Source organism: Notamacropus eugenii, chromosome 4, assembly GCF_028372415.1.
Source record: "Notamacropus eugenii isolate mMacEug1 chromosome 4, mMacEug1.pri_v2, whole genome shotgun sequence".
Lineage (NCBI taxonomy): Eukaryota > Metazoa > Chordata > Mammalia > Diprotodontia > Macropodidae > Notamacropus > Notamacropus eugenii.
This window is the reverse complement of record NC_092875.1, coordinates 64,083,922-64,108,504: the sequence shown is the minus strand read 5'-3', so window position 1 is coordinate 64,108,504 and position 24,583 is coordinate 64,083,922. Positions and strand designations below refer to the sequence as shown.

General features: G+C 45.7%; 2 protein-coding genes across 5 annotated transcripts in view; one reads left to right on the top strand and one right to left on the bottom strand.

Annotated features, from left to right (window-relative positions):
* Positions 1-431: 431 nt before the first annotated feature.
* On the bottom strand, positions 432-12,287 carry PLEKHJ1 (pleckstrin homology domain containing J1). The gene is made up of 6 exons (XM_072601489.1): positions 12,026-12,287; positions 9,882-9,949; positions 5,949-6,015; positions 2,589-2,679; positions 2,112-2,175; positions 432-1,622 (listed from the first exon to the last, which is right to left on the bottom strand). The coding sequence occupies exons 1-6, from the start codon at positions 12,117-12,119 to the stop codon at positions 1,557-1,559; spliced, it is 450 nt and encodes a 149-aa protein (XP_072457590.1). The 5' UTR covers positions 12,120-12,287; the 3' UTR covers positions 432-1,556.
* Positions 11,335-24,583, top strand: part of SF3A2 (splicing factor 3a subunit 2) — a 29,213-nt gene continuing 15,964 nt past the window's right edge. The window contains exons 1-2 of one of the 4 annotated variants that reach the window (XM_072601480.1): positions 11,335-11,589; positions 22,737-22,902. In XM_072601480.1, coding sequence (XP_072457581.1) covers positions 22,777-22,902 — 126 coding nt within the window. In that variant the 5' untranslated portion in view covers positions 11,335-11,589; positions 22,737-22,776. Of the gene's footprint in view, positions 11,590-12,320; positions 12,542-12,772; positions 13,504-22,736; positions 22,903-24,583 lie in introns of those variants that run through there. The other 3 variants (XM_072601477.1, XM_072601478.1, XM_072601479.1) reach the window with 3 other exon arrangements.

Genomic DNA, 24,583 nt, shown 5'->3' with positions numbered 1-24,583 from the left:
TACCTAATGTGGCTGGGTAGTCACTGCAGAGACCTATCTGAGACTTGGGGGCTGGGGGTGGGTCAAGCTAATGAGTCAGGAATTTCCTTCACTAGGGACACTGACCTTCGGTTGGGTGTGGCCGCCACATTTTATTTTCCACCTTTAAGTCCTCCAGGCACTGGCCTGACCAAGGCCCTACGCAGGCAGGTGGGTTTCTTAAAAACCGCTCTTTTTGTCGGGTGGAGGAAGGAGGTTTGCTAGAGTCTCATTTTTGGAAGTCTGCTCTCATTCCGCATGCATTGTCTGCCTCTCTCCAGAGAGGTGTGAAGAGGCCAACTGGATATCTGTGGTTGCTCATGGAGCTCTGGGAAAGGGAGGAGGCCCAAGCTGGTCTCCTCCCTCAGACCCTAGGGTCTTTTGTCCTAACAAAGAGGAGTCTCACAAAGGTATCTTGAAAAAGACATATATTTCAAATCCACAACAAAACCCTCCCTAAGACAGTACCTGGAGAGCCACTTCCCTAATGGAACAGAAGCAGAAATTAAAAGGAGAGCTTCTTGCCACTGGATAGTACCCAAAAGTTGAATCAACAATCACATGGCGTTTGCCCCCCACCCCCCACCCCAAAGCCATTCACAGCATCATTGAGTATCATACATTCAAGTAGAGGGGGAGACAAGTCCAGAGCTTCTGTTGCCAAAAAAGCCTGGGCAGGGGCCAGCATCCTCTAGCTCGAGGCCATCTTCAGGGCCAGGCAATGAAATCCCATGGGTGTGTTCTCACACTAGCTCCCTCTAGCACCCCTTTGGCTCATGAGGCCTGTGGAGGACAGAGGCCAACACAAGACTCGTTTACTTTGCTCAAACCGTAGCATCCCATTCGAAGTTTCTGGCTATGTCAGAAATGAGAAATTTGGCTGCCCCAATAGGGTTAGTGGAGGCTTGACGGAGACCTTATAGAAGTGAGCTTCCAGGGTAGAGGGTGGCCCCCAGCATCCAGGCCTGTCCTACGTTTTCTTCTCACACCCCTGACTCAACTGTCATGGTACCTCTGAAGAAACCAGCTAGTCTACCTTCCTTTTACAGATAGGGAAATGATTTATCCAAGGCCACACTACTGAGGCACATAGTCTCTAGAGCCAAGGGATAAGAGGAAAAGAAGACTTTTCCTGGGAAGGGATGGCAGGGGCCTTTACAAAAACCAGACAGTTGAAAGACAACTTCCCCAGCACACCAAGCTTCCTTCCCCCTTCCACAGACTGCATTCACTTCCAGGGGAAATGGCAATGGAAACCTCTGTCCAGCCTGAAAGCGTGGGGTGCACTCTGCCCTGCCCAGCTCCAGTGAAGGGTGCTTGGAGGTGCCCTAACTCTAGGCCTTAGTTACTTTCAATTTTGTTGAAATAATCCAGGCAGCCTATTGCCAGTCCCAGGGTGAAGTCATCTGCTGGAGAAGGCCTGAGGTCTGTAAATCCTTTCCTCTTATCCTTTTCCCTCTCCCTCCCCAACCCACCACTAGTCACTGGGGTGGACACTGGCAGGGAGCGGAGCAAGGCAGCCTTCTTAGGAGAGGTGCTCATGCCTGATGGGTGTTCAACTGGAACCTGGCTTCCTCAGAGATGCCGTACTGCTCCAGGGGATCCTGTAGGGGGAGAGGGTCCGGGAGAAGAGTCTTGAAGGAGCATCCCTAGAGTTCCATTATATAGACCCAGGTGTGAAGGGGGAGAAGGGACTCATTTTTCACCAACCAGGTCATCAGTACAATTCTTGTTTCCACATGGCCTGGGGGCAGGGATGGGGGTTGGAGTTAGAAGGCCAAAATAAACTTTCAGAATAGTCTATGAAGGGCACTGAGGTTGCTGGAATTGTCAAGGTGGTCATGGGCTCCTGGAGTAGGTGGGTGGGAGAACACAGGCCAGGTAGGCTTGCCAGAACCTAGGCAAAGGTGATCCGCAATTGTGTTCAGGAGCAGAGCCCTTCCTTTGGGCCTGAGGAGCCAAAGCCTTCATCCCTCATGTTACCCTATCTCCACCAATGGGGTTGTTTGGAGAAGGCCTTAAACCCCTGACCTCACAACTAGGATCAGAAACCTGGCTCTCAAGAGGGCAAGGGCCTTTCCTGGAATATTCACCTTTCCTGTCATCTTCTGGATCTCGTTCCTATAAAAGATGAGACTCCTCCGCATGAACTCATAGCTAGAAAGTGAGAAGCACAAAGAAGGCAAGTCAGGAAGGCTGCGTATGCCTATAGTCTTAATGGAAAAAGATTCCCTAATACCAGAAAGGGAAATGGCAAGGCAAGGCATCCTCAATCAGCCAATTTCAGGCAATCTCAAAAGGAAAGGTGCCCAGAGGACACAAATTCAGGTCTGTTTGTCTTTAGCCTATGTCTGCCTGTCTGCCCCCCTCAGACTGGAGACACTCCTCCCCTCCTTTTCTGCCTTCTTCCTCCCCCTAGCTCCCCTCCTTCAGAATATCTAGGCCTTGGTTAATTTGGATTTTGTTGAAATCACAGGAAGCACCCATTCTATACCACCGAGTTAGTCAAAGCCTAGAGGTCTACCAGGAACTCTACACCAGACACCTCTTTACCCATTCCCAAAACCTACCTCGCTCTCCTCAGGGCATCAATCCACTCCTGACATTGTTCTTCACTGCTGCACTCAAAGTAGTACTTCCTGTCTGGTTCCTCAATGAAACCTATATGGCAAAAGAGAGAGGGCCCTCTGAGCTAGGGACAGCCAAGAGGTAACCCCTAGCCCTACCAGCAGAAGCCGGTGGCCAGGGGAAGTCACCTCTAGAACATGTCCCATCCCACTTTCATCTTCCTGCCCCCTTTCCAGTGTCTGAACAAGGAAGTCTGGATTCTGTGGGCTGCCAGGCCAGCCTGAGTGCTAGACTGGAGTAGATCCAAGAGGCAGGTGTGATGATGGGGGCCTTCACCCATTGAGATAGGGAAAGGCCTCTCTCTTGGAGGCCTCAGTGGCAATCCCCTATTTCAGGGAGGAGAGGAAACCATGCAAGGAACATTCTAGACCTGATTCTTAACTTTCAAGCACTGATTCATGAAGTGGAGATAACCGTGGCAGGCTGGGCATTCTAATTCATGCCCTTGACTTGATGACACTAGTTTTCAAAGTGAGGATGTGCCTGAGACTCTCAGAAGGAATTCAGCACGAAAGGGGCCCCCCATACCACAATCTGGTGAACCGATGGCAACTGGTCAAAAAAAAGAGAAGGGAAGAGGGCTTAACAACAAATGTTATCAAACAAGGAACTTGTATTCATCAGGGGAACAAAGAGGAAACAATCCTGTAAACATATGCAGAGGAAAACAAAAATAGCCTTTTAAAATTATGATAGAGACAAGACTACAGAAGGAATAGGATCCTTAAAGGAAACCTGACCTTGCCTATTATCCCCCCACCCTGACTGTCATAGCTGGGAAGATTTGAGAGCAATAAGACAGAGCTACTTGACTCCCATTTTTGCCCTATTTCCGCTGCCCAGTAGACTCTTTGTACTGGAAAGAGCAGAACAAAAATGAACAGAACTGAAGCTTGGGATGAATGAGGAGATGATGTTCTTAATGAATTCAGGTCATCAGCACAGATGAACGAGAACATTTTCTTACTGAACTACTGCTGATCTTAGAAGTCATGGACAAGGGGAGGAGTGCTCTAGGCCAGGAGATAGGCAAATAGCCCAATTTTCAAAAAAAAAAGAAGAGGCAGATACTTTAAAAAAAATAACAATTAAAAAACATCATGGTGAGCTAGACTTTGATCTCTGACAAAATTCCAGAATTCTTTATTACAAGAATAATTTGTGGGACAGGGAAATGGTCATCCCTAGGGGACACCATGGAGGGGTCATCAAAGACAAACCATTCTACTCCAACCTCATTAACATCTTTGAAAGTTTTACTACAAAAAGAACAAGGAGATCATTGTGCACAGTAACAGCAAAGTTTTAATGATCAGCTATAAAAGATATGGCTACTCTGATCAATACAATAATCCAAGACAAGTCCAAAGCACCTGAGTGCAAACTGAAGTATAATTTTCTTGCTTTCCTTTTTTTAATGATTTGGCTAACATGGAAACGTTTCCTATGATTTCCTATGTACAACTGATGGCATGTTGCTTACCTTCTCAGTGGGTCAGGGAAGGGTGGGAGAGAAAGAGAGAATTTGGAATTCAAAATTTAAAAAAAATTAAAATTGAGAAAGAAAAAAGTGTTAAAAATAAAAGATTAATAAAGTTACGGGAGGGGAGGAGAAAGGATTACTAGACTAGTAGATCAGAGTAATGCTACAGACATTGTCAACTAGATGAAATTTAACAGGGAGAAAAGACTGCGGGCCTTGTGAGTTTAAAAAAATCAACTTCCAAAGTAAAGGGTGGTGGAGAAGTAACTAGACCAGTACGTTAGTGAACCATCTGATCTGGGAGTCAGTAGTGTGATTTGCTCAAAAACTGATCAGAAAGCTGCACAAGCAGCAATCCCATGTCCACACTGAGGGACCAGCAGTCTTCTTTGTACTCTGGCTTCTGCCCTTGGCAGGGGCACTGTGTTCAGTCTAGGACAGAGTTGTTCAGAAAGGCCCTGGGATGACTTAAGTGCTGTGAAAGGAACTGAGAATGTTTTACGTGAGGAAGGGAAGACTTAGGGCAAGCAGGGCAGCTAGGCTGTCCCTGGGAAAAGACCTGCTATTTGGCATCAGAGAGCGGACAGAGAACAACAGGCGGCTCAGACTAAGCACAAAACGATTCACGTGGATTGGGCTGGCTGGGGGGTGAGGGCCATGGGCTCCCCATTGCTGGTTGTATCCCAGAGAGGTTATAGATTAGAATTCAGAAGCTGTGTAGATGTTGAGATAGAAGACTTCTGAGGGCCCTTCCAACTCTGACATTCTAAGCCTAAACTTACTTTACAGGATTAATGATGCCACAAATTCCCCTTCTAATGTAGCTTTACTGTAAGAAGGGGATCTAGAGAAAGGCAATGCTTATCCCAAAGGAAAGGTTCCAAAGGTACAATGTCAGCTGTCTGTGGGAATGGTCTTCAGATCAGAGGATTCAAAGGTGGTCCAATCCCCTCATCTGGGGACACCAGGGAAGGGGAAATGATTTGCCCAAGGCTATATATTCGGTCACCATTTTGAACCCTGGCTCTCTGTGGTTGCCCTCCAGCCCCTCACACCTGATCTTTTCACACCACAGTGGCCTTCCAGCCTGCTGTGTCAGGCCAGCTTTATTGTATGGTGAGTGGCCAAACTGGGCACTTCTGAGAAAGGGATAAGATCTTGTGGCAGAGAAAATGCATTATCACAGGTGTTAAGTGGAGGGAAAGGCTACTTGCCCCCCCTGATGATGGGAACTGAGGGATAAGGAGAGTCCCTATGAAGATTTAAGCCACAGGGGCAAGAGGAGATCCCCAGGTGGGTGCACCAGTTGCAGCAGGCCAAGGCTGAGAGCTCAGGCTGACCTTGAGAAGAGGGAGGGCCCTGGGTACAGTGGAGCACTTATACAAAGGGCACTTGTTTCTCAGGAGGACTGGGAGGAGCCAGGCTGGAGCCTCTGCTATCACAAGGTCAAGCCACCCAGGCAAAGCAGCCTGGGTTAGATGTGAGGAGGGGCTGGAAAAGAAAGTGCTGGGCTGGGGCCAGGGTCCCCAGCGCATCCCCCTTCACAAAGGCCTGAGCAGAGGTTTCTGAGGTTGGGACAATGTTGGGGGAGGGGTTGGGCTCAAGTCAGTTCCTCTTCCCCTGCCAGGCAGCTGGGGGACCCCAGAATGGCCAACAGGAAACAGAGGGCCCTGCACCGCCCTTCCCCAGGGTTAGAGAGCATTCCTTGGCCCTATTCTCGCCCTCACACCCTCAGGCCCTGGCTCCAGTTATCAGGGGTTCCAGGACCCCCTCTTTCCCTCCCCCTGGGGTCTAACCACACCCCTCCTTCCAGACTCACTGATAGAGAAGCCACTTGGTTCTTCCTTGGCAATCCGGCAGTGTTCAAGAAGCAGGGCTCCGATGGGCTGGCAAGACAGAACAATGGAAAGAGGAAGAAGCTAAACTAAGCACCTTTGGCTTAGGACCCAGCCACCCAGAAAGAAAACAAGGAAGCCTTCCATCTGCTGGGTGCTTCAGGGTTCTCCACAACCCTGGAAGGTCAGAGATGGGGAAGCCGAGGCAGGAAGCAAACCCAGGTTTTTACTTTATCATAACAGTTTCCATATTTGACAGATGAAGACATGGAGGCTGGGAGAGACAGCAGTCTGCCAAAGGCTGCTCTATGAACCTTATTACTGTCAGCACTACCAATTGCTCCTCCGCAGAAGCAGCCACCAGCCCAGTTTATGTCACCCAGTACAACCTGGGCCCCCAGGGCAAGCATTGGCTCTGCCCCACCCTGTGCCAATGAAAAGCTTCAGACCTGAGGTTATTAACTGTAGAATGGCTTGCACCCTCAGGATCATCCAGGCCAGGCATGAGGAGAAGGGGGAGGGGCTGGATTTTGAGCTCTGTGGATGGTGCCAGCAAACAGAGCCTTAGGTCCAGTACTCAGCAGCCTCCTGGAGCTTCTCAGAAGTCTAGGGGACCTTGGAGGTCATCTAGCCCAAACTGCTCATTTTTCAGAAGAGGAAACTCTCCAGAGCTTTGTAAAGGGTTAATCAGCTGGCAGGTAACAGACTTAGGATTGAAACTTAGGACTTGCAGGTCTAAAATCAGTGTGCTTTTTGCCACACCATTGACAACTGGCACCCAGAACATAGCAGGCTTGTAGATTACTAACTGACTTGGGCCTCTCTGTACCAGGTCTATCCTCCAGGGGCCACTTCCCTAAGGAAGGGAGGATGGAAGTCGAGAGGTGAAGCTGGATGGACCCTGTGACTCATCAAGAATGCTGGGATGCAGCAAATTCAAAGGAAGCCACGGATCAGGGAGAAAGCTCCAGAACTGCCCTCATCTTGCTCTGGGGCCTTGGGCCAATCATTTCCTTTTGCTTCACCTATTTACCCATCCTTAAAAGTCCCCCCAGGTTTGAAATTTTCTGGGTAGAACCTCCAGGAAATGCCCCCCCATCATGATGGTATAAATAGAATTGAGTTCATCATCCCCACCTGCCAGTGACTCCTTTCTGCCCCCTTCAGACCCTGTCATGAGGCAGCCTGGGGTAACAGGAAAGAGGGCTTGAGCAGAGTGAGTCTCACGTCACTAGTGGCTCCCTACAAGACCAGGACACAATCCCTGAAGGGAGATTCATTTTCCTCCAAACCAGTGCTGCTACAATGCCACACTCCATCTGGAGGGAGAGGCCCCAGGTTCAAATCCTGATTCTGTCACCTGAGATAGCCTCTGTGGGAAGTCACCTGACTGTGCTGGGCCCTCTTGAGGCCCCTTCCTGCTCTAAACCGGGGAAATTAGGATCCCTGGATGCAGGGATGCACAGATAATCACAGGCCTGAAGAATATGGCACACTTCATTGCAAGCTCATTTCTTCTGAGAAAAGAAGCCTGTGTGGGATGGGGGCTCAGAGCAAGTCCCAAGGCAGTGAAAAGGGCTGGGTTGGCCTCCAAGGTGTAGCCTTGGCCCGATCCTGCCTCAGACCTTTACTCTCTGGTGGCTTAACCTCTCTGGCTCACTCTCTTCATCAGAAGAATTAGGGGTCTGGAACAGGTGACTTCTCAGATCTCTTCTGGCTCCCATATGTGCTATGAGCCTGTTCCAGGGCTCTTTCCACGAGGGGCTGCCTATGGCAAATAATATATATCCGAAGCACAGTGGAGTCAGAAAGAACTATGTACTTGTTTATCTGTTCATAGATGCTCACTCTGGGACCGTGACCCCTTCATTTTCTTTTCTTTGTCCTCATCCTTCTTGACCCGTCTACTGCATGTGACACTGCTCACCACCCCTTCTTCCTGGATATTCCCAACACTCCCGACTTGCCTCCTACCTGTCTGACCCCTCCTTCTCAGTTTCCTTAGTTGGCTTGTCATCCATATCACACCCCCAAGTGTGTGGGTGTTTAGCTCCTTTATCAGATGGTTTAATTACCATCATTCTGAAGATGGCTCCCACCTATATACATCAGCCCCAATGTCTCCCAAGCTTCACATATTACCAATTGCCTAATGCCCAGGATAGCTTCACCCCAGCAGGTCTAAAACTGAACGCATCATCTTTTCCCCACACAAGGGATTCTTAACCTGGAGTCTGTGAACTTTTTTTTTAATATTTTGATAACTTACTATTATAGCTGATTTCTTTTGCAATCTTGTTATTTTACATTATGCACTTAAAAACATTATTCTAAGGGATCCATAACACAAAAAATGTCAAGAACTCCTTGCCCTAAACCAGGGGTGGGGAACTTTTGGCCTATAGCCACATGTGGCCTTCTAGGTCCTTGAGGGTGACCTTTTGACTGAGTCCAAACTTCACAGACAAATCCCCTTAGGAATTAGCCAGATGTGGCCTTAAGGCCAAAGGTTCCCCACCCCTGTCATAAACCTTCCCTATGTCTGTGGAACGTACCATCAACCTTCCAGTCTCCCAGCAGCCTCCTGGACTCTTCACTCCTCATCTCACATATTTAATCAGTCACCAGAGTTTGCCCTTTCTATCTTCACAACATCTTTCCTTTCTGACCCCTTCTCTCTACTCATAACCTACCCCCTTCATTTAGGCTGTCATTATCTCCAGAATTATTAAAACAGTTCCAAATTGGATTCTGTGCCTCCAACCACTCCCCAGTACAGTGTGCCCTCTACACTGTTTGCCAGTGTAATTCTCCTCAAATGCCAGTGTGATTCCCCTATTTCACCACTTCTAGTGGCCTTATCGTTCGACATAAACTCCTTTGTTCAACTTCTAAAGCCCTATCCGACCTGGTTCCATTCTATATTTTCAGTTTTGTTGCACATGACTCTCCTTTCCACACTCTTGTGATTTAGCCACTATGGATCACTATCTGTTCTCCACATTTCTGTATCTCCAGTCTCCATGCCTTTGCACTGGAAGCCCCCCCATGCTTGGAATGTACTCCCTCATCCTGGCCCCAGGAGAGTCCCTGTCTTCCTTAAAATGCAGCTCAATCACCATCTTCTGCATGAAGCCTTTGCCAGGGACTTCCCTCCAAACCACTGTGCATTGACTATCTGACATATGTTTGCATTTATTCATGTTCTATTTCAAACGTACTTTTTTGTCTCCCCCACCAGAATCCAAGCTGCTGTCTCCTTCACTGTCCTTGTAGCCTAAGTACCTGTCACTGAGCAGATAAATCCCTGTTGGCTGATGGTCCTTGTTCTGCCATGGCTGGGCTGTGACATTTTAAGCCTGTCATGTAACGTCTGGGGACTGAAGCTTCCTGTTCCCCTGGTTGTGTTGTGATACAATAACCAGGGTGGGTGGTAAGAGCCAGTGGTGGGAAAAGCCCTGACCTGGGATCATGTTCCAGCTCAATCTCTGTCTCAATGGGTGACACTGGGAAAGTCACTCTTTCTTGCCCGTTTCCTTATCTATCAAAGACCTCCTGGGGTTTAACCAATGGTGTCAAACTCAAGTAGAAATAGCATACCTAAGAAACTATCTGGGTCAAATATTGACTTAAAAAACCATATAGTAACATTATCTATGTTCTATTGTATTTTTATTTATTTTGTTCAATATTTCCCAATTATATTTTAATCTGGAGGGGGCCATACTCGGGAGTGTGGTGGGTCGAATATTTGACACTGTGAATCAGACTATAGTATTGCTAAGATTTCTTCCAGATCAAAATATTCTAGGTACAAAGGTCTCCCCTACTTAGAAACTCCATGGTGCTATATTGGATGGGAAATTCCTTAGAAGAGATTCTATATTATCACAGACTGTGTCCCAGGATCCTCCTACCTCTGCTTCATCTGTCCGGAAATAAAAGAGGAAATTCACCACCAGTTTCACGAGCCTCCGTTTCACCACTGGGGGGAGAGATCAAAAAACAATGTGGAAGTTGGGCACTTGCAGGGAAATCCCAGAGAACCCCTGCCCAGAGCCCAGGTGAGACCAGGCTTCTCCCCTCAGCCTTTCTACCCTGTCCTCAGGTTCCTCCTAAATATGACAGTATCCTTTACTAGAATTTCCCTAACCTTTAAACTTTGGGAAAAACACAAAGCCTCTTGGAGGGCAGAGTCTGAACTAGTTTAAGGAGATTGGATGGCAGAACAGGAAAGTAAAACAAGGTGGAATGCCATGGAGAAAATCCAAAAATCCAAATTCCTGTCCTACCACACCCTCCTCTCTTTCCAAAGAGGGAAGCACCACTCTGTAGTATCTGTGCAGGGCCAAAAACAGCTATTTTAGGGGTTGACTTGATTCTTCTTAGTCACCCGGGGGAGTTCCTTGAGTCCCAGCTCCCCCTGTAGCCTCATCAGTAATGACAAGATCCAGACCAAGGAAAAATACCCTCCAGAAAGAGAAGCCCCATTCCCAGGCAGAGTTGGGAGCAGGACCATCTGAGAAGGCCGCCTTGGGTGGAGTAGGATGGACGGTGGGAAGACAGGGCCAAGGAAGGACTGGGAGAGAGGATTCTCTCTGGAAGGGCTGAGGTGGGAGAGTCTTGTATAGAGGCCAGACAAGGAGGCTCTGGGGCAGAGGGCTTGGAGGAGCCTAAGGAGAGGTTACACAGGAAGATTCTGTCTGGGGATTGCTGAGCTTGGAGGTTCAGACCTCCAAGAAGGAAACCTGTTTAGGACTGTGGCTCTAGAAGGCTCTTGCTGCTCCTCTGTCGAGTCATTTCAGTCATGTCCAACTCTCCATGACCCCATCTGGGGTTTTCCTGGCAAAGACACTGGACTGGTTTGCCATTTCCTTCTCCAGCTCATTTTATAGATGAGGAAACTGAAGCAGACAGGGGTAAGTGACTTGCCCAGGGTCACACTGCTAGTAAGTGCCGAGGCTGGACATCATCATAAAGATGAGTCTTCCTGCCACCTGATTCAGAGTGCAGTGCTCTGTCTACAGGGCCACCTAGGAGGGTAGTGACATTATTTCTGTTTGTTTAAGGTGTGGTGGTAGTGTTTGCAAAGCCAGCTCAGGAGCCATTATTTTTCCCCACAAATGTTTATATTCCATTTTTACAGCTTCATGAGTAGTTTAACCAGAAAGGTTAGATCAAGGTGGGGATTTTTCTTTGCAAGAACTTGGGAGCTTAGAACGCTGTATACAAGCTGGGGTAACTTTTCTGGATTCAGAAGGGAAAGGGGGTGGGGGCTAATAGTTTAAAGGAGGAGCAAGTCAGATGAACAAGATCAATGATTTAGAGCAAGGAGGAACCTCAGACTCTCTCCTGTGATGCCTTAGTTTTACAGAGGAGGGAACTAAACGGTTAAGTAACTCTTGGGCCGGGGGCCCAAACATCAGTCAGTATTTGAACCCAGGACTTCAAGGACTTAGGGAACAGAAATTCATGGGAGGACCTGTGTGGTGTAGCACTGGAGCAGAGAAGGAGGGGTTCGGGAGGAGTTCTTTGGGGAAGTGTGAGAAGCTGTGCACAGTGGGGTATGATCCTGGGAACCTCACACAGGATGATGGAGGGGACAGGCTGTGTACACGCTGCGAGGTAACCTCAGGACTCCGCTGAAGAGCCTGGGAGGTGATGGAGGTGGAGTGGGCTTGGGGACAGGGCGTGGGATCTCGGGAGAATGTACACGGGGGTGCAGAGTGGGGGCGCCGTAGGTTGTGACCATGGACAGGACCCTGGCAGGACTGGGGGGGCTGGAGGAGGGGCTGGCAGGTTTGCTCATTGGTGGGGCTGAAGCTGGGGAGGGGACTGTCAGGGTGGCTCAGCCTGGTGACTCGCGGGGTGTCCCTGGGGGGCTCAGCGGGGGGTCGGACAGGAGGGATTCAGGGAGTGCTAAGGCTGGTAGTCTGGAAGGCTCTGAACGCAGGGGTGACCCCGGGGAGTGCGGAGGGCTCAGTGAGGGGGGCTGAGGGAGATCCTGGGGGGGGTCATAGACGGGGGGGGTTAGGCAGGCCGGCCTCCCCTCGGCTCTCACCGCTGCCCTTCTTGGGGACCCGCATCCCGATCTCCGCCGCCTTCTCCGCCGGCTGCCGGGACAGCGCCTGGAGCTCCTTCTCGTTGTACCGCATCCTGACGACGAAGGGAGGTGGGAGGCCCCGCGGCCAAGTCGGGAACCTGCTTGGGCTGCGGCTCCGGCCTCCGGCGGCCCGCCAGGCCCAGCCGCGCCGCTCCCCACTCCGCTCCTCCCTTCCTCCCCGCCCTTAGGGCTCCGTTTTGTCCGTGTTCGCCGCCAGCGGCCCCAATAAAGTTTTTCCGCAGAGCGCGCCCCCGCGGCGCGCAATAAAGTTTTGTTGATGGCTGAGTTCGGTGCGTCTCCCCTGGCAAAGTCAATAAAGTTTGCGAGGGCTTCCCCGCCGCGCGCGTGCGCAGATCGAAGCTGGCGCGGTGGCGCGCATGCGCGGAGGGTCGGTAAGACGAGCTGGCGAAGAAGATAACGGCGGAGCGGCTCGTGGCGCTAGCGCCGGGAGGCGCCTGTTGTTTCTGTGAGGAGGTCGGTGAGGAGGCGGAAACGGACGCCTTGAGTTTTGGGGGGAAGCGGGGGAGGACGGGGCTCGCGACGAGGAGGAGGAGCTCTCCCCAGGAGCGAGGGAAGGAGGAGGGGGACGAGGAGAAGAAAGCGGCCGCGAGGCCTGAGGCCTGGGTCGCTTCGTGTGTGGGTCGGGCCTCGCGCCGGCGGTGGGGGGCGGGGCGCGCCCGGGGCCGGGGGCGCGCGGAGGAGGGAGGGTGGGGAGCGGGGCGGGCCCCGGGACTGGACCGCGGTGCGGAGGGTCAGCCTGGTGAAGGGGTCAAGTGAGCCCCGGAGCTTGGGCCGGGCCGGTGGGAGGCCCACTGTGAACGGACTTCTCCGTGTGAGTAGACCTCCCTTGTCGGAGACCCACTTGCGTGTGCCATGTTGGTGTGTTGGAGTCCTCCAGTACTGAGCGAGTTCCCCGAGGGTAGTTCTTACCTGGGGTGTATTTGCAGCACCTTGCACACAGAACAAGGATTTCCCTTTGTTCCCCCTCACTTAGTTGGTTTTCTGATGGCTTCTCAAATGGAAAGTCTGATCGCGTCCTTACCAAAAGAGAAGTGATTGGAGCGGGCTGGGACCCGAACACCGGGAAGTGGGCTTCCGCCTCAGCCCCAGGCGCGGCTCCTTCACCACCAGCCCTCGCTTGGTCCTTCCAGCCTCACTCGCTGTGGTCCTTGCTCCTTTTCATGTGTAAGGCCTTTGTATTAGCCATCTTCGTACCTGAAGTGCACTCCCTCCTACCTCATTCAACCGAAACTGCTCCTGGAAAGTCAGGAGGCGCAGTGGATAGAGCGCTGGACCCTGGAAATGAGCAAGACCTGATTCAGACCTAACCTCAGAATCTTAATAGCTGTGTGTACAAGTTAATTCATCTCTCTGCCTGCCTTAATGGGGAGTATAAAACTGCCTATCTCCCAGGGTTGGTTTGAAGATAAAATAAGGTACTTGGTTTTTTTAAATTACTTTGTTTCAGTTTTCTACAATCACTTCCATAAATCTTAGATTTCTTCCCCCTCTCTCTCCACTCCCTCCCCGAGACTGTGCGCAATCTTATATGGGTTTTACACATACATTTTTATGAAATGCGTTTTCACCTTAGTCATGTTGCATAGAAGAATTAAAATGAATGGGAGAAACCGTGAGAAAAACCAAAACATAACAGAAGAGAAAATATTCTGCTTCATTCTGTGATCCTGTTCCATAGTTCTTTTTCTGCATGTGGAAGGCATTTTGCCTCAAGAGTCCATGGGAATGTTTTAGGTTCTTGCAAAATAAGGTACTTGTAGAGCACCTTTGCAAATCTTCAAGCTATATATAAATGCTAGCTAGCTATATTACTAATTATTTCTTAACTGTAGGATCTAATGGCTTTTTCTCAATCTTCATCCTTCTTGACTTCTCTGTAGCCTTTGATAAACTTTCTTCTTAATACTCTTCTCCAGATTTCTTGTTACTCTGCTCTGTCCTGGTTCTCCTATCTGTGTGACTACCTCAGTCTTCTTTACTGAATTTTTGTTTAGCTCATGCCCCTGAGATGTCCTGTAAGCCTCTGCTGGGCCCTCTTCTGTTTCTCTGTACTATTTCATCAGTTCCTAGATAGCCAGTTATCTTCTAATTTCCAAACTGGGATCTCTGACTGCCTAACAGACATCTCAAACTGGATGTCCCTTAGATATCTTAAACTCAGTATGTCCAAAACTTAACTCATTATCTTTCCCCTAAAACCTTTATTCTTTCTAAACTTTCCAGGTACATTACTTTTAAGGACACGGTGCTCTTTCCCAGTCACCCAGGCTTAGGTGTCATTCCTGATTCCCCCATCCCCAATAATCTGCTGCCAAGACCTATCAGTTTTACTTTTGTAAACATGTCTCTTTCTCTCCCTAGACACTACTACCATTCTGGTCCAGGCCCTTATCACCTCACCTGGGCTATCACAAGTCTCTTCCTAAACCAATCTATCCTCCACTAAACTGCCAAAGTAGTCTTTCCTAAAGTGCAGGTGTCCTTCCCCTCCCTATCCACTCCAAGATCTAATATAGAAAAGCCTGTGTGTGGCATTCATAACCTTCACGACCTGGTTGCCTTCTGCCTTTTTAATCTTCTCACGTAACCTACGTTCCAGTGACACTGACTGTCTTGCTATTAACCTATGTCCCAACCCTGGGCATTTTTTCTGACTCTGTTCTGTTCCTTGATTGTTCTTACTCCTCTACCTTCTGGCTTCCTTCAGGTCTCAGCTAAAGTGCCACTTATTGAAAGAAGCTTTTCCTCATCCCCTTTGATACCTTTCCTCTGTTGGTTTTCTGAGATTTATCTTCTATATCTTGTTGTTTTCACGTTGTCTCCCAATTAAATTGTAAGCTCCTTGAGAGCAGGGACAGTTTTTTGCTTTTGTTCTGAGCATTTAGCACAGTGCTTGGCACTTAATTAATGCTTTGTTGACTGATTGACTCACTTCTTACAGTTCTTTATTTCCTTGGAGATTCTGCTCAGGTACCACCACCTTCTCCATGAAACCTTTCCTAATTTCCCTCTGGGCCTAGTGCCCTCCCTACCAAAGATGCTTTGTTTTTATTTTATTTATAGTCTTTATATATTTGTGTGTGACATGTTGTCTCCCCTTATAGAGTGTGAATTATTTGCTTTGTTTGCCAGTATGTGACTCTATGCCTGGCTCATCCATAGTAGATGCATATTAAATTATTGTCAATTCTTTAATCTACAAGATTAAAGACTGTAGTTTGAGTTCCTTAAGCTCACTTTCCACATGAAACCTTCCCGGATCCCACGCTGATCTTTTCCTCTCAGAACTCACTAACAGCCATATTATACTTCTCTCTGGCACATTCTCCCAGATCCTTGAAGCCCTGAGCTCAAGTCAGATGACCACGCTCTGTTATTTGCTATATTGGGCTCTTAGCTTAGCGTTGAGTGGTGGCATCGTGGCCATCATTGTAGGAAAGTGATTTTTACACTGAATTTCAGTCAGAGGGGGCCTTGGGGCTTATCCTTTGGCCTGAAGACATGGGGGAAGGAGAGAACTACTTTTGAAGGTACCTGACTCTGCTTTGGGATAGCTCTGATACATTGTGAGCCAGAATCTTTCTTGTGATTTCCATTCCCAGGTCTGCCCTCTGGGACCAAACAATGAATCTGCTTCCTCTTTCTTTTAATAGACTTTCAGATATTTCAGGGCAGTCATCCTGTTTCCCCCTAAATTTTCTCTTTTCCAGGTTAAATGTGCCCATGTCCTTCAGCCAGTCATTATAGGCCCTTCACCACCCTAGATTCCTTCTCTCTCCACCAGATTTGGCAATTGATCATTGATAACTTCGGAGAAAGCAGAAGAGAAAATAAAGTATGGCAAGTGACTTTATCATAGAAGCATCAAGCTAGAAGGAACTCCTGGAACCAATATCCGATTGTGTCATTCCTCAATGAACTGACCATGTCTATTCAATAAACTAATAGAAGCTCTTCCATTTGGCCTTTAAAGGCCTTTGTAACCTGATTTCAAAATACCTTTCCAGATAGAGTAATATGTTAGTCCTTTTCCCATACTCTGTGGTCTTAACCACCCTGGAAATTTTTTTTTGGACTTCATATGTAACATTTCATCTCTTAGTTCCTGGAATGTTTACCTTTCTGCATCTCTGCTTTTTCCAGTCCTTGGTTTCCTTCAGAGATCTGTTCAAGTGTCACCTTCTGTGATACCTTTTTTAGTTCCCGCCCCCAGATGCTAGTATCCTCCCTATAAAAAATTATCTTGTATATATGCATTTTGTATTTTTTTTTAATGTGGAGAGGCAGTGTGTCATGCACAATAGAGAACTTCAAAACTAGGGAGACTTGGCTTCAAACTTCTCTGCCACATATTAACTTCTTTGTCACTATGGTGTGCCAACTTGCATTGGTAGAGAATGCAGATTTTTCTCTGGTGAAATCATAGGTTCAATATAAGTGATATACATACATATGTGTGTATGTATGTGTATATTTTGTATATACTTGGATTGTACATGTTTTCCCTGTCAAAATGTGAGAGCTATTACTTTTTCTTTGTTTTGCCAGCACCTAGCTTAGCACATAGTAGGTGCTTAGTACATATGTATTGTCTGCTTGATAGATTCAAGTTCTTTGTGAACCTTAAAGCACCACAGGAGTATTAGTCCTTAGATACAGGGTGTCCCACAAGTCTTAGTGCAGCTGAAAGCTTTAATAGTTTACAGCACTACTAAGACTTGTGGGACACCCTGTATTTGGTAATGAAAAAGTGTACACCATTTAAGATTTAAGGCAACAACAACAAACTTTTATCAAGTTCAACCTTTACGTGGGGCTCTGAGAACTTTTTGTGTTGTGTCACCATAGTAGTCCAGTGGAATATGAGGGAAATCAGTGGCCAGGTCCAGTCTCTTTATCTCTTTACAGTACTTGGCACATTACAAGTGCTTAATAAATATTTGCTGATTAAATGAAACAGTTTAGACCCCAGGCATCAATCCACTATCCCTCTTTTCAGGGCCTCAGACCCCAGGCCTGTCCAGGACCCAGATGCGTGCTCCACATGCGCTATATCTTGTGGTTTATGTCATTCCCTGATATGTTGGGATAAAGAGGAATTGGCATGGCATGTGAATTTAGTCCCCTACATGACCTGATCACCAGATACTTAATGACACTCAAATATCCAGTCTGGCTTATCTCTGGTGGTTCAACTCCTCCCCACTGTGTTTGAGAGAAAACAAATTGACCTAGCCCCATGTTATTTTTGGACCCTATCTATGGAGCATCTTGCTCCTTTGCCACGTTCTCATTGCTGCCCACCCTCCACTCTACTCCTCCTTTAGCTTGGCTTTGTTTTTGTCTTCCCTGTTAGTAAACTCCTTGAGGGCAGGGATTGTCTTACTTATTTTATCCCCAGCACTTAGCAAGCAAGGTGCCTGGCATATAGTAGGTTCTTAATAAATATTGAATTGAGCGTTTCTTCTCTCCAGCAAACTTCTCCTTACCTTGATATAACTTCCTTTCTGCAGCTAGCACATTTATACCATCTCAAATGAGACTTTACTGTTTTGAAGCGTTTCTTTTATTATTCCCTGACTGGCTTGTTCTCCATGCACTATTCTAAACTTCTTCCACTAGCTGTAGACACCACCTACCCTTCATCTCTCTCTCAGTGGATGATTTTACCTTTTCTACTTTTCTGAGAACCTGAGACCATCCTTCACTCCTATTCCACATTTTTAAAAATTAAATTATTTTATTTATTTTCAGTGTTCTACAATCACTTCCATGTATCTTAGATTTTTTTCTCCCCCTCCCTCCCCGCTCCCTCCCTGAGATGGTGTACAATCTTATATAGGTTCTACACATACATTCCTATTAAATACACCTTAGTCATGTTGCATAGAAGAATTAAAATGGACAGGAGAAACCATTAAGCAAAACATAATACAAAAGAGAATGGCCTGCTTCATTCTGCAATCCAATTCCATAGTTCTTTCTGTGGATGTGGAAGGCGTTTTGCCTCAAGAGTCCATTGGGAATTTTTTAAGAACTTGCATTGCAATGAAGTACTAAGTCTACCAGAAAAATTCCTCAGACACTGGTTATTGCTGTGTACAAAGTTCTCCTGGTTCTGCTCCTTTCCCTATTCCAGATTTTAAGGTCTCATTAAGTCATTCCCTATTCTCTCTTCTTTGCTTTAGTCTTCTAGGAGGAGATGATCATTTCCCTTGCTCAGGTTTGCCATTTTACTTGTTCCTATCTTCTCTGCACTTATGGCATCTTACAAATCAGTCATTGGAATGCAGTGGTAAAGGGGAACTTAGGTTCTCGTTGGGGGAGATAGCACATATGTTCAGGTCCAGGCAGGAGAGGCCGGTGCTGCTTAGATTCTGGCAGGGAAAGTAACAAGGCAAATGTTAGTCAGTGAGCTGTGTGCCAGGCACTGGGTGAAGTGCTGGAGGTACCAGGAAGGACAAGAGAAAGTCTCTGCCTTTGAGGAGCTCACAGTCTAATGGGGGAAACAACTTGGCAAACAATTCTGTACACACAAGATATATGCAGGATAAATTAGAGGTAATCAACAGAGGAAGGAGACCAGAGTGGCAGTAAGGAGTTTGGGAAAGACTTAAAGGGGACTTTAGTTAAGACTTGAAGGAAATTTCCAAAGGACTCTTGATGCAAAATGCCATCCCCATCCAGAGAAAGAACCATGGAGTCGGAACGCAGAATTAAACAGACAATTTTCTCATTTGTTATGTTTTGTTTTTTTCTTTCTCGTGGTTTCTCCCATTCGTTTTAATTCTTCTATGCAACATGACTAATGTGAAAATATGTTTAATAGGAATGTATATGTAGAGTCCGTATAAGATTGCATGCTGTCTTGGGGAGGGAGGGGGAGAAAATTTGGAACTTACAGAAATGATTATTGAAAACGGAAAACAAATTAATAAATTTAGGGGGGAAAAAAGACTTGAAGGAAGCCAGGGAACCATAGAGATGGGGGGGGGGGAGAGCATTCTAAGCATGAGGGACAGCCCATGAAAAACACTAGTAGTCAGAGATGGAGTGTCTTATTGGAGGCCAGTCTCACTGGATTGTAGAATATGTGGGGAGTTTAAGGTGTGAGAAGACTAGTAGGACCAGGTTATGGAGGGTTTATAAGCCAAGTAGAGGATTTCATATTTGATCCTGGAAGCATTAGGGAGCCTTTGGAATTGATTGAATGTGGCAATAGGGTAGGGGGGTGAGGTGGTAGTTGTCACAATTGCACTTCGGCAGATCAGTCTGTCAGCTAGCATGTTCCTCTCATCTTTAATCTCTCCTTATCAACTGGCTTCTTCCCTATTGTGTATATAAACATGCCCAGGTCTCCCCCTTCACTTGACCCTGTTCCCATCCTCTATCTCTTTACCCATTCACAAGCAAATTCCTAGAAAAAAACCATCTCTACTTCTTGCCTTCACTTCCTCACCTCCCACTTCTCAGCCAATTCTAATCTGACTTCTGACTCCACCACTTGACTGAGACTGCTTTGTCCAAGGTTACCAGTTATCTCAACTGCTAAATCCAGTAGCCCTTTCTAAGTCCTCATCCTGCTTGATCTTTCCACTGCTTTTGACGCTGTTGACCATCCCCTTCCCTTGGATAGTCTTTTTTTGCATCATCCTATCCAGATTTTTCTCCTGCTTTTGTGACTTCTTTCTCAGTTTCCTTTGGTTGATCATCATCTAACTCCTCTTCTCCCCTCCCCCCCAGACTTGGGTGTTCCCCAAGATGCTATCCTGGGATACTTCTCTCTCCAGATCTTTCTATGTGTTCATCAGTTCCCGAGGATTTCCCCATGTTTGGAATGTATTTTCTCTTCACCTCTTAATTCTTGGAATTTCTAGTTTCCTTCAAGATTCAGCTCAGGCACCATAAAGCCTTTCCTCATTCCCCAGCTATTCATGCTTCCTCCCTCCTATATAGTTATGTATATAGTTTGTGCGTACATCACTGACTGCCTGCTGAATTTTCACCCAAGTGTCTTATTGTTAATTCAAATTCAGTGGCTCTAAAATAGAATTATCTTTCTCCTAAATTTGTTTCTCTTCTCTTTCATGCCCTTTTTTCTGCTGTGGTAGCCCCCATTCTTCTAGGTTTACAATCTCAATCATCTTTGAGTTTTCTTTTTCCTGTATTCCCTTTCCCTTGTTCATTCAGTTGTCAAGTATTATTAATATGATCTCCACAGTGTTTCTTCTCTCAGTCCTTTTCTCTTACTCAACTAATTCTTTGGCTAGTCCTGTTCACTTTTTACTTAGACTGTATTAGTAACCTTTTCATTGGTCTCCTTGCTTTTCTAAGACCTCTCCTTTTTCATCAACCTTCTGCTGAAATCAGCTTTCTAATCTGTGTCATTCCTTTGCTTAGAAAATCTTCATTGGCTTTCTGTTGCCTCCAGGATAAACTAGAAACGGCCTGGCATTTGAACCCCTACATAAACTGTTTCCAATCTACCTTTTATAGCCTCAGGTCATATTATTCTCCTTCACAATTTGGTTTCAGCCAGGCAAGTCATTTATTTTAGGTGGTGCTCATAGATAGACTGCAGAACTTGGGAGTCAGGAAGACCTGAGGCCAAATCCTACCTCCTTCACACCTTAAACTGCTGTGCCTCTGTTTCCTCATCTGTAAAATAGGAATAATAATTGACCCAAGCATGTTGTATATTAATATATGTCAAGCTCTTTTCATACGTTAAAACATGATATAAATTCTGTCACCTTTACAGCAGCTGTTCTCCGTACCTGTTATGCACTTTATAAAACTCTGTTCTTCAGAAACTGTGTCTTATTTCTCTGGAGCTTTCCCTTTTTTCTTTCCTTTGTCACTACTTTTTCATCTCTACTTTTTAGTGCTTTTTCCTGTCTTAAACCAAATATTTTACTTAATACTTATATTTATTTATTCTCTATCCCCTACCAAAAATGTCAACTTCTTGAAGATCAGGGACTTGTTATGTTTTTTGTTTGTTTGTTTGTTTGTTTTTTAATGTTTAACAATCACTGCCATACAATTGAGATTTTATTCCCCCCCCACACCTACCCCCCACTACCTCCCTCCCTCCCCACGACTGCATACAATTCTGTATAGGTTCTACATATACTTTCCTATTGAGTACATTTTCACTATAGTCATGCTATGTAGTTGGACTAAAATAAATGGAAGAAATCATATAACAAATCAAAACATGATACACAAAAACATACACATACACAAACATGATCTGCTACATTCCGCGAATGACTTCCATATTTCTTTCTCTGAGTGCGGAAGGCATTTTGCCTTAGAGAACCACCATTGGGATTTTTTTTTTAAAGAAGTTCTTGCGTTATTACGAAATTCCAAGTCTACCAGAAAAAACTCTCACACACTGTGGTCGTTGCTGTGCACAAAGTTCTCCTGGTTCTGCTCCTTTCACTCAGCATCAGGTCATATAAGTCCTTCCAGGCCTCTCTGAAGTCTTCTTGTTTATCATTTCTTATGGCACAATAGTACTCCATTACATTCATATACCATAATTTATTCAGCCATTCCCCAATTGATGGACATCCCCTTGACTTCCAGTTTTTGGCAACTACAAAGAGTGCTGCTATAAATATTTTTGCACATGTGGGACCCTTTCCCATTTTTATGATCTCTTGGGGATACAGTCCTAGTAGCGATATTGCTGGGTCAAAGGGTATGCACATTTTTGTAGCCCTTTGGGCATAGTTCCAAATTGCTCTCCAGAATGGTTGGATGTGCTCGCAGCTCCACCAACAGTGAATTAGTGTTCCAACTCTCCCACATCCTCTCCAGCATTTATCATTTTCTTGTTCTGTCATGTTTGCCAATCTTATAGGTGTGATGTGGTACCTCAGAGTTGTTTTGATTTGCATCTCTCTAATCAATAGTGATTTAGAGCATTTTTTCATATGATTATAGATATCTTTAATTTCTTCTTCCAAAAATTGCCTGTTCATATCCTTTGACCATTTATCAGTTGGGGAATGACTTGTTACGTTTTTATGTCCAGAGCACAGAGTAAGCATGTAATAAACATTTGCATTGAATTTAGCAACTTAAAGGCTGGCTGGGTAGGAGGGAGGCTAGACTATAACAAAATATGACCTTTCTAAAGTGAGGTGGGTAGCATATAAAGAGAATATGGGGGAAGGGAGACTCAGCTACTTAAAAAATTAATGAGCTGTACAGATGTGAGCATAGATGGTAAGAACCTTGTACAAAATGTCCTACAGGAATTTAGAGAGAGGAGTGAGGACAGGCTTCACAGAGGAGGTAGGATATATGGGTGAAATTTTCTATGCACTTAGTAAGTTTGAACCTGATAATGAGGGGACAGTGTTGGGGGATCTTTAGAGAGTTTGCATAGGGGAAGATGTAGTCATATTATCAAGAATGGAAGATGTCTGACTCAGGCTAGATTTAGAGAAGCTGTTCATGAGCAGGGTTACATTTCTTCCCTGGTGATTGACAGCTTTGGCCATTGGAGTACTGTGTTATAGTTAAATGTTGAATCCAAAGCCGGTATGGGGGAGTATTTGTAAGATTTCTGAAATTTAAAGCTTTTGCCCTGGATTAATTTTCCTCTTATTCTTCCCATCTTGTTTTGCAGATTTCTTTTCTCAGCGTACTGAAATAAAAACACCATCACCATGGATTTTCAGCATCGGCCTGGGGGCAAGACTGGGAGTGGAGGGGTGGCTTCATCTTCTGAGAGCAACCGAGATAGAAGGGAACGGCTCCGACAACTGGCACTTGAGACAATCGATATCAACAAGGTAAAATTCACTTGTCTCTTAGTTAAAGGAAGCCATCTGGCTGTGTTGGTTTTTAGAGCTTAATACATTATTTCAAGTTGGGTTAGAACTCTCTCTGGGGCCATCTCCATTTGTCCTGATCTTTATGTTGCCACTGGACCCAGATGACTCCAGAGGAGAGAGTGAGGCTGGTGACTGCACAGCCCTCCCTCACTTAAATCCAGTTCACTTGCATGTCTCAGCATCACCTCCCTGATGTCATATGGACAAACAGCAAAGTAAGGCTCTCCCCATCCCCCATCCCCTCCCCATACTCTGCATTTTGAGAAGCAGCATATTATATAGGACTGGGAGTCAGGAGACTCAAGTTTTGGTTCCAGCTTTGTCACTTGTCTTGGACAAGTTACAGTTTTCTTCAACCATAAAATGAGTGATTTGGACAAGATTATCCACTAAAGTTTTCTTCCAACCCCTAAAATTCTGTGACCCTATTAATTGCGATGAAAGAATTGAAGTAAAGGTTAGGAAGAGGACAGACAACATCTTAAGCCTTTTCATAATGAAATACAAGTTCTAACAAAATTCCAGTACAAAATTGAAGAAGAGGATATCAGAGTTGAATTGTGGTTTTTCTTTGTTTTTAGTCCATGGCAACCTAAATAATAGTACATGACAGCTTATTCTCCATATTCATTCTATTTTACTATGTCTTTCAGTGTCTGCCTCTGATATGTTCTGTTATGTTCTCATGAGACCTCAGGATACTTGGGTCCTGCCTTGTGAATGTGGGCAAGTCACATTGCTGTTTCAGATTTGATGACCTGTTCTTTAAAATGGAGCAAATAATAACTTGTCTTCCCATGGTTGGGACAAGATAATCTCTTACTTCTCCTTCAGTTCCAAAAGCTATGGGACTGTGTTATGTTTTTATATCCAGTTTTTATATTATTTGATATCTTTTTTTATGAAAATGTTTCCTAATACCTCTGTCTCTTTCAAAGAATAGCAATCTATAAAATCATGATCAGTCTAATAAACCTAAAGTTTAATATCTTTCCCCTAATAAAATGAACTTCTCTTCACTGTACACCAAAGCTCCCTTCCTTTATCCCTGTCTCTCAGATGTAAGATCCTTCAGAATAGGAACTGGATTGGAGAGAGGTGTCTTTGTGTCCTCAGCACCTAGCAAAGTTCCATGTTTCAAAATTGAATTGACTCTTAAGTTTTTGGTTTAACTTATTCTCATCCTCCTTGGCCACATTCATCTTTCTCTTTGACAAGAGAGGGAAGTGGCGATCTCTAGGAATTAGAAAAATTCTCCTGTTAAAGCCAAAAAGAAAAACTCTTTCTTCCTACTTCTCCTTCAAATTATACAAGTGTTTGGGATCACACTGTGTCGTGCGTGTGCGTGTGTACAGTGACTCCATTAAGAGTCTCTCACACATCCAAAGAAATAACACAATGAATCTTAGTTCTCAGTGCCTGGTCGAAGATGGCTTTTTCCTATAGATTCCATTTTGTAAGGGCTGTCTGTGTTATTTTAGGCAGGATGATGAATAAAGACAATAGTAAGACCAAGAGAAACTAGCCTCTTGGTCACAGGCTGTTGCTTCATTTGCCCCAAAATGACCCTTCTGATAATATCAAGCATGTTATTGTGTCTGTGGTTTTCATTTCATTAACATGAATTATATTTTTACTT

What these genes read in the sequence shown, in the direction of transcription:
- PLEKHJ1 (XM_072601489.1), bottom strand. Translation starts at nt 12,119, where the DNA reads ATGCGGTACAACGAGAAGGAGCTCCAGGCGCTGTCCCGGCAGCCGGCG. An exon ending in GGTCCCCAAGAAGGGCAGCG is followed by an intron (nt 9,950 to 12,025) that starts GTGAGAGCCGAG and finishes CTCTCCCCCCAG; the next exon opens with TGGTGAAACGGAGGCTCGTG. An exon ending in ACCAAGTGGCTTCTCTATCA is followed by an intron (nt 2,680 to 5,948) that starts GTGAGTCTGGAA and finishes TTTGCCATATAG; the next exon opens with GTTTCATTGAGGAACCAGAC.